The sequence below is a fragment of the Gavialis gangeticus genome, unplaced genomic scaffold (assembly GCF_001723915.1).
Source record: "Gavialis gangeticus isolate Ggan-Ray unplaced genomic scaffold, GavGan_comp1, whole genome shotgun sequence".
In the NCBI taxonomy this organism is placed as follows: Eukaryota; Metazoa; Chordata; order Crocodylia; family Gavialidae; genus Gavialis; species Gavialis gangeticus.
In genome coordinates, this window is record NW_017728992.1 from 208,508,703 (window position 1) to 208,518,337 (window position 9,635).

At 49.0% G+C, this 9,635-nt stretch overlaps 1 protein-coding gene across 2 annotated transcripts in view; it reads right to left on the minus strand.

Moving 5' to 3' along the window:
- The window catches only part of ZC3H3 (zinc finger CCCH-type containing 3), a 369,357-nt gene that overhangs the window by 127,328 nt on the left and 232,394 nt on the right, over positions 1–9,635 (minus strand). For both annotated transcript variants that reach the window (XM_019528254.1, XM_019528255.1), the window contains exon 5: positions 611–804. In XM_019528254.1, the coding sequence (XP_019383799.1) occupies positions 611–804 (194 nt within the window). The remainder of the gene's footprint in view (positions 1–610; positions 805–9,635) is intronic.

The following is a 9,635-nucleotide window of genomic DNA, read 5'->3' on the forward strand; positions in this document are numbered from 1 at the left end:
TTTTTTTTTTTTTTTTTAAGGGTACGTATACCCTTAGCTAGTTATAGGGACCCATCACTGTAGTACCTAGACACTCATGAGAGTCACTGTTTCAGGGGAGGGCTGATGTCAATTGAATTCAGGCTGAACAACAGGGAGACCACGCATGCTATTTGGGGACACGTTCCTGAAAGCTCCTTCCCAGATGCATCACAATTTAACACGTTTGCACAGGGAAGGGAAACCCTGTCTGGGGAGATGCAGCTGTAGCAGAAACGTAGGCTGACCCAAGAACTTTAACAAAGTGGTGCTACATCTTTGTAAGTGGCACTTAGCTTTCAGCATCTAATTTCCCTGTTTGGGAGTGTGCATATTTCTCAATACATCAGACAAGAGGATGTAGCACTCTGCCTGAATCAGCTTATTTCTCTCCCAGCAAAGAAACTACCTTCAAAGCCTTATGCTTCTTCCTGACCGTTTGGTAGCTGGGACCCTCCATTAGCAAGTGAGGAACACAAGTGTGCCATTCACTGTGCGATGCTGTGACACACAAATGCTGCCCAATCTTGCTGAAGGATCCAGGCGGATGCCTGAACTTGCACCACAGAACAGAGACTCTCTCATCCCTTACCCAGTTTGACATGGATCTTGTTGCTCAGGTCGCTGTCCCGGTCTGGCGGGCTGGAGGTTTTGGACAGCTTGTTTGCCGACACCCTGTACATCACGCCTCCTATACAGCGATACCCTTTGTTCCTCCATCTCTGCTGCAGCTGCGGGGACTTGCCTCCTTGAGGCGACTGGCGCATTCGGTTTAACACCAGAGATCTGCAAAGACAAAAAGCCAAGAAGAGGAGGTGAGCTGTGTGTCCATACAGCTGCTGCACAAAGCTGCCCTTCTAAGATCCCTGGGCACCTCTGGCTGCAGGCAGCACTCAGGTGACACGGCCTAGCCTCAGTGGTGACCAGCTTCAGTCCAAAAGGGCCAGTACCTGCTAACGCCCCATGGGAAGGTATGGGGTGCCTCGCAATCCTTGTAATAACTGCAGGGACTCTCCTCCACTCTGTATCACAGCTCTGGTGGGAGAAGACTCCTTAATTCCCCGTTCCCTTTGTTTAACTCCACTGATTACTTCTTTAAGGGCTTTCCCCAACTCTGGGTACTATGAATAGGCTATTCCTAACTGAGTAATGGAGCTCCTAAAACAAACAAACCAGGAACCCCCCTTTAATATACCATATTTTCTCACATACAGCACACATTTTCCCCCAAGAAGCATCTGCTGGAATAGCCATAGGGAAGCACCAAGTAAACCCAGAGAGACGTCAAGTCCCATTTGCAAAAAGAAGCGCTACGAACGCAGGCTTGCCATTCTGCTTGCTGGTGGGACAACCCGCCACAGACCGTGCCCACGACTAACTGCTCAAAGTACATGGGGCCCTAATGCTTTAGCTCAGTGATCCACAGATCACTCCAGCTGTTTGGCCACATGCTTTTCAGGGCCTTCTGTGCAAGTCCTGCTAGTTATTCCTCTACCTCTTACTTGGCACAGCTAACATGGGCTCTTTGAGCTGCCTGGTGCCCACCCTAGCAGACAGGGCAGAGACTGGGAACTGAAAGACTAGGATTGTATGCACAGCGACTGGCATCTGCTTCTCCTTCTGCTGTAAAAGTGGATTTTACAGGCAGTGCAAGGGAGAATGGAGACCAACCCATACCTTCCTAGCGGCCAGAGAGCAACCCAAGCACACAACCCTGGGACTCCTGCAACACTAAAGGGGTGGATTATTCCTGGGATCTGTCTATGACCCCATCGGATGCAGAACAGCCGCTAAAGGTAGTGAACCAACCCCACAGACCCTCTCTCCTGATTTGTGCTCGTTGGCTGCGGGAAGCCCCTGCAGTCGACAGCCCCAGCCTCTCCTGGAGGATACCCACCCACATCCAAGCAGCTCATTTTTGTACATATGCTGTTATGCAAACAGAGCTGTGGCAGCCAAATCCAATCCACTCAAATATCAGTCGTCTTAACCATTTAGCACTAATCCAAACAGTAATTTGTTTATGCAAATTAGAGCTCTAATTTTGTATTAGTACAAACTATGCTCATAATGCTATTAACAGAACGTATATAAACCGCACATTACTGAAGAATATCTGTAAATTAAGGCCTGGCATCCTATCAGCAAAATGCAAACCCTGGAGAGCATTACCTTTAAATGAAGATGTGCTGCAAAGAAAAAGAGAATTGTAAAATGTAATAGTTACATTTATTAGTGCTTAGTGTGACAGTCTATTCATTTAATGTAGCTGTTGCCATTGGCTACCAACCTCCTATATTTGCTGGCAAGTCTCCACAGAAGCAGGGAGAGAAACCTCCGAATGAAATGCTTTGCTGCATCATTCGGGGGCGAAGCCGCTGGCTACCCCTTCCACGTGCTGCTTCAGCTCTATTGCAGGCCTCTGAAGCTGCACTCACATCCAGTTGCTCTCCTAAAGGGAGCAAAGGCATGCCCTGTAATTACTGTGCAGCAAAGCGTGCATTTCTAATGGAGGAGCACAAGCCCCGCCACGGGGATCCCGGAGAACAGGCAGCTCTGGGTCAACCTCTGGGGCTGCCGAGATTCACGTGGCGGCACCGGATGAAACGAAGCTGAGTTCGAGTCGCTCGCAATTCTCCCCGCTGACCCTCTCCCGGCTCCCGTCCTAATGAGGAAGCCCACGGCCGGGTGAGGAAGGACACCCGAAGAGTAAGGGCGCAAGCTGGGCCTCGGCAGGGCCAGCTGCAATTCGCAGCACTGATGTATTTTCTCACATACATTGTGCTCCAAGGGAAGGTGCACACCTTGTTCTTGCAAGGCAGAAGGAAGAAAGGTCTTTCCTTGCAGTAACTGAGTAGCAACAGTTAGGTATAAATAACTCTAACCCTAATTCCTTGCTCTGCTCCCTGTGGACTGGCTGCAGAGTTGCTTCCAACTTCACCTGGCAGAAGTTTAAATGGCAGAAACTGTTACCATATTTCCTCATATAAAACAAGCGCCCCAGTTGCCAGCGGATGCTTTTGTGGGGAAAAGTTGTGCCTGTATGTGAGAAAATATGGTATATTAAAGGGGTTTCCTGGTTTGTCTGTTTTTAGGAGCTCCGAAAATAGCAACTATTCAAGCACCTTAGATAGTAAGCTTGACTCAAGTAGCCACTGGCACGGAAATGAGAAACAACCCTCAGCAGTGATTCTCAGCCAGGATGTCGTGGTGCCCTGGGCTGCCATCACAGCCTTGGAGGAGTGGTGTTGGAAGAAGAGATAAGCGCAGGCTCTTCCCTACCAGCTGCTGCTCCTCTTCCTTGGCCCCTCCTCAAGCAGGTAAGCACTATATTAAATAAATTAGTTTTTGAAATGGGGTGCCACTCAACTCACAACAGTTACAGAAGGGTGCCTTGAGCCTAAAATGGTTATGCCAAGAACCACATCTCCTACTGCACCCTCACCCACTGCCATTCACCAAGGCTTGCAGCTGGCCCCTGCAGCTGCAAAGAGCTTTGCCACCGAGCCATGGTGCACAGAGTGCATTATGCAAGCTCTTGCGGGTGCTGGAATTTCCCTGGGCATCAGTCTCCTAGCTGGTCGTCTTCTGGGCTTGGCCTTTCTAGGAAACTGGACTAGATGATGCGAGAGGAAACACAGGACTATATTGTATATGTTCTTAATGACGTAAATGGACTCTGACAGCATAGGGATGGACATAGTAAAGTATATATAATACATCATGTTAAACGCATTATCATCAGAATAATAATTTAGTGTAACAATATCTCACTCTGAGCACAGCAGGCGACCTGATCTTAACAATTCCACAGGCCCTTTCCTCCCAGCCAAACACTTCCCAAGATACAAAACATACCATGAGGAGACATGCTCTCAAGTGGCTTCACGCTGATGATTCCTGTGCTCCCATTTTGCTGAACCATGAACAAGAGCCCCTTACAGGTCTGTATTTGTCTATGGGCCGAAGGGCTGAGAGCAAGGAACCACCATACACATTAAGCTCTAGCATCCGTGTTGCATCTCTGCCTGCTTTACGCATACAGGGAACAGTCAAGATAACAGTTTTCTACAGAAGTAAGGAATTGCACAGCTAGACACTACCTCTGTCACCTTAAAATGCAGAAGTCTAACCCCCTAACTACAAAGCCCCGGGTTCTTGCATGAGACCCTGGGAACACAAAACAAAAACGGAGGTTAGACGTGAGAGAGAGAGGGTTTGGTGGGCAAAGAGCACCTGGAGTGCAGAGATGGAACAAGTGAGCCAAGCTGAAAGGGGATGTATTTGCCACAAGTCAGGCGGAGGGGTGGTAGCTGCTTCTTGCATCTGTTCTAGCCTGAGATAAGTGGAAGGTAAAGGGTATAATTTTTGCAAACGTTTCATTCCGGGGGTAAGCTGCTCCAGTTTGGTTCCCGCTTAGCGGAGGTCAGGAAGGACATGCAAACCAGGCGAGTCCCCTCACCTGCTGTAAGATGGGATGATTGTTTGGTCTGTCCACATCCTAGATATGATTTCTGTGCCCACCACGAGTATAACCTTGGGGATGGCACTTAACCCTGCCTCAGCATCCCTCATTTGACAAATAAGGAAAATTATATTCGCCTTCTCCCGAGAGGCCTAAAACTCCACCATGCTGGTAGAGCTCTTTGAGATGTGCTGACAAAAAGCACTAGAGAGGCACAGAGCTTCTCCTGTGCATCTATTAAACCAGGCACCTTTGAGCAACATCAGCCTCTTCCTGAGCAACACAGCGGCTTTATGGTGTATTTAAGGTGCTGATTAGCTTATTGGGCTTTGAGGGCTCTTCCTATTTGCATTAGACCACAGTTGTCTAGCAAGTGCCTCACCACTGCCCCAAGCACTCAGCATTGTTCTCAGTACAAAGACTCCATAAACCTTCCTTTGGAAAATATTTCAGGGGAAAAAAGGCTCATTACAGCTATCTACTCCGAGGTGGCTGGAGCAGCTCCTTTCCTTTATTTAAAGGATGCTAAAAGGTAAATGTTGCATGGTTTCATTGCATGCTATGCTCCATCTGCCAGAGCTGTAATAAGCTACAGCTGTGATTAAAACTAAGTGCTACAGACAAGCGGCTTCTTAGCAGAACGTGGAGTTGCCAGCCACCTAGGCTAAACCCCACACCCCGTGTAATCACATACAGGAGCCTTCGTGTTACCCAAGATTGCCTGGAAGCACTTAGCCTGTTTTCCCACAACTTAATTAAAACCCAAGTACAACAGCAATCCTTGAAAGAAAATCCCCTCCACAGCATTCACCTACCAGGGACTAACAACACCACAAACCATCTGCTGGAAAAAGGAATCCCATGACTGTAAATGCCGTTATTTTGTATGCTGCAAACCCTGATTTAGTTAGAAATAGAGCATTTGCTTGCTCAGACAGATCTGGCTGCATCCATAATCCCCTATATAGACGCGGCATTGTGGGAATGGTTAGTGACATGGGATTTATTTACTTCGATTTCAACATATAAAACATAGCAGAATGCCTATAAAACATTACTGATCGAGATACAAGGCCCAGATGTTATAACATTGCTGTGGTACAGGAACATTCAATATTTTCTTTTAGTCGGTGTTGGGGGGAGGGGGGGGGATGATCCACATGCTCATTTAAATTTTCATCTCCCGCTTGCCAGCAGAGATGCACAAAATTTGCTGGAGCTGATGCAGGGCCCAGGGCAGGCAGGCTCCTCTGTGCTAATATCTTACATCTATCATCTTGCAAAGCGCGCTAAGAGCGGCTGACTGCAAGCTGCACTTATCCCACACCCCACCATGCTCGCAAATTGTTTTTGTATGCAAAAGGCTGAAGTGAAAGCTGTCCCTGTCCGAGACACTAGGCAATTCTCAGCTGAAGAAAAAAAAATGTATATACATATGCATGCATGTGCGCACACGCACGCACGCACACACAGAGTATTTTATCAACCGTGCCACTTTTCCGCAACCTGGAACCAAACGCTGCAAGCACATTAATGAAGCCACTTGCAGCCCCTGGCTTTGCTCTTTGGACAAGTGGGTTGGTTAATTTAGCAGCTTGGCATTCACTGGACTGTGTTGTACACAAGAGAGAGCTCCAAGGTAACGGCACCCTGACAATACAGGGACTGACATCTCGGGCAGGCGTTTATAGCTTACCTGAGCGTGGAAAACAAATACTCTGAATGCAGAGCCACAGCCCATCGAGGTCAGCCAGCACCATTAGAAATAGCAACCACAAGTGCTGGCTACTCTAGAGGCATCTGCCAGGCATAAAACAGGACGCGGTGCTCCTGACATACTGGAAGGACGCTTGCGTCCACACACAAAAGCTTCCAATACTTTAGGACTGCTGGTTGTAGCCGTGTTGGTCTAAGGACACAGGCAAGTTTTTTGGGTAGATGTGATATCTTTACTAGACCAACTAAAGAGTTGGAAAAACTGTTCTTTTCAAACTTTCGGGCACAAACACCATTCTTCGTCTGCTGGTGAACTGTGTGCTCTCCTGGGCACAGTACATTTCTAAGCACTTGGAGCAAAAGGTGATCAGGAGCAGTCAGCATGGATTCACCAAGGGCAAGTCCTGCCTGACCAACCTGATTGCTTCCTATGACAAGGTGACTGTGGATGTGGGGAGAGCAGTGGATGTAGTGCAGCTTGATTTCAGCAAGGCTTTTGATACGGTCTCCCACAATACTCTCCCAGGCAAGTTAAGGAAGGACAGGCTGGATGAATGTACTGTACGGTGGATAGAAAACTGGCTGCAGCTTCGGACTCAGAGGGAAGTAATCAATGACTCGATGTCTGGCTGGCAGCCAGTATCACGTGCAGTGCCCCAGGGGTCGGTCCTGGGGCCGGTTCTGTTCAACGTCTTCATCAACGACCTGGAAGATGGGATGCAGTGCACCCTCTGCAAGTTTGCAGATGACACCAAGCTGGGGGTATAGCAGATACACTGGAGGGTCGGACTAGGATTCAGAGAGACCTCGACATGTTGGAGGATTGGGCCACAAGGAATCTCATGAGGTTCAACAAGGACATGTGCAAAGTCCTGCACCTGGGAGGGAGCAATCTGGGGTGACGGGCTCGGCAGCAGTTCTGCAGAAAGGGACCTGGGCGGGGGGCAGGGGACAAGAAGCTGGACAGAAGCCGGCAGTGCGACCTTGGTGCCAAGAAGGCTACCGGCGTCCTGGGCTGCATTGGTAGGAGCATTGCCGGCAGATGGAGGGCAGTGATTCTTCCCCTCTGTTCGGCACTGGGGAGGCCACATCTGGAGTCCTGTATCCAGCTGTGGGCCCCCACTACAGAAAGGATGTGGACACATTGGAGAGAGTCCAGCGGAGGGCAATGAAAATGGTTGTGGGGCCAGGGGACAGGACTGGTGAGGAGAGGCTGAGGAAACTGGGCTGATTGAGTCTGGAGAAGAGAAGACTGAGGGGGATTGAATAGCAGCCTTCACCTCCCTGCAGGGGGGCTGCAAAGAGGATGGAGCTGGGCTGGTCTCAGTGGGGGCAGACAACAGGATAAGGAGCAATGGGCTCAATCTGCAGCAAGGGAAGTTGAGGTTGGGTATTAGGAAAAACTCTCTCACTGGGAGGGTGGTGAAGCCCTGGAACAGGTTATCCAGAGAGGTTGTGGATTCTCCGTCCTTGGAGGTTTTGAAGACCCAGGTCAACAAAGCCTTGGCTGAGATGATGTAGTTGGGGCTGGTCCTGCTTGGATTAGGGGGTTGGACTCCCTTCCAACCTCATTTTCTATTAATCTAATTGTGAATTGTGCACTCCCAGGAGAGCACACAATTCACCAGCAGACTCTAAATGCCTGAAAAAAGGTGTTTGCACCCAAAAGCTTGCAAAGAACATTTTTTTCCAACTACTTGGTTGGTCTAAAAGAAGACATCACATCTACCCAAAGAACCCTGTCCAATACTTTGTGCGTGAATTGAACACTGGAGAGACCAGCTCCAGGCTGAGCTGCTTTGGTGCATGCAAATAGTTCAGAGTCTGTTCATCACTATCTTTATAGGGTGATGAAATACAGGCAGACCCAAACGGACCAGCATGGCAAGCTCTTCTATCCATGGTACCATAGGCTTACAGTAAGCTGCACTCTCCTCACAACTCCCATCAACATTGTTAACGGTGCACACAACGGCCTGTCTGCAGTTCTCCAGTTTAGATGACTCGGCTACCATTTCTACACCCTGCTGGTTTCTATGCACACCAGTGGGCTAAAACGGAGCTGATTTAAACCTGGATTTAGTGTCTATGCATATACGACATACGGCCTGGATCCCAAAGCAGTTCTAATTATACTTGTGACAGTCGATCCAAGCCAAGCTGTCACTCCCAGAGCTCCAGCGTTACTCTGAGGACCTGGACAATACTTTTCTTGCTTTACTGCAGTCTTACAACCTTTTTCAGTGTTTCCAAACCGGAGTGATCGCTGTTAACACGTGGCTGTTTACCAATATTTGCCACCCAGAGGAATCCAAGACGCCACGTACTTCCCTTGAATACAGACAGGGAATCATGGATCTGGGTCCTGTGGGCAAATATTAACTCTTAAATGGCAATCACTGTAATTTATAAAGACTTTATCACCAGGTATTCAATGGGAAAAAGCCTACATCAAGGGAACCAGTGTTGTGAGCAGTGTCTGAGCTTGAACCGCTCCTCCAGATGGACTGCTGGATTCCTGGAAAAAGCTGAATTCAACACACAAAGGCAAATCCTTCCTCGAAAGGATCATGGCAACCCACATGCCCACATATTTCCCCTGGTGGGACTGGGACAGAAGCATAGGGGCGCAGCAGGCACCAGTCCATCCCTCTCAATTCAAGTTGGGTGCACACAATTCTCCCCGGACTGCAAGATCCTTGACCTGGCAAATCTCCATGTTCAACGGATCAAAGAATATTTCTAAACACTTTTGCAATCTACAGGTCCACCAGGACTAGAGATTAAGGCAGCCCTCAACCTGAGGTGGGACAAGCACAGCAGCAGGGAGGGAGGCCAGAGAGAGGCCTTTATACTGCACCTTTAGGTTGGCCACTCTTGAGCATAACAGCAAGGGCCTCAGGCTAGCCGTGTCCCAATGGCCCTGGAACAGTCCAGACATGCACACAGATACGTGTGCGTGCTCTTTTTTACATGCATGTAAATTATTCTACCACGATCTGGACAAAACACCTCTGGAGATCCTGCAGGCACAGGGCAGGTTGATTCAAAGCAGGCATCGGAAAGCCTTGTGCCACACCAGGGGCTACTGGACAACTTCTCCAACGTTGTTCCCATTCTCTCTGTAACAAATGGTGACTTCCCAACACAGCCGGCCCCCATCCTGTGCCCAGCGCACCAAGCCCCTTGGGAAGAGTGGTCACCTCACGGCTGGGCTGATGACCTGAAAAATGTTTATTTCTAGAAAAGTCATAGTTTCATAGTTTCTAGGGTCGGAAGGGACCTGAGCAGATCATCTAGTCCGACCCCCTGCTATGGCAGGGAAGAGTACTGGGGTCAAACGACCCCAGTAAGGTGGTCATCCAACCTCCTCTTAAAAACCCCCAGGGTGGGAGCCTGCACCACCTCACTTGGAAGCTGGTTCCAGACCCTAGCC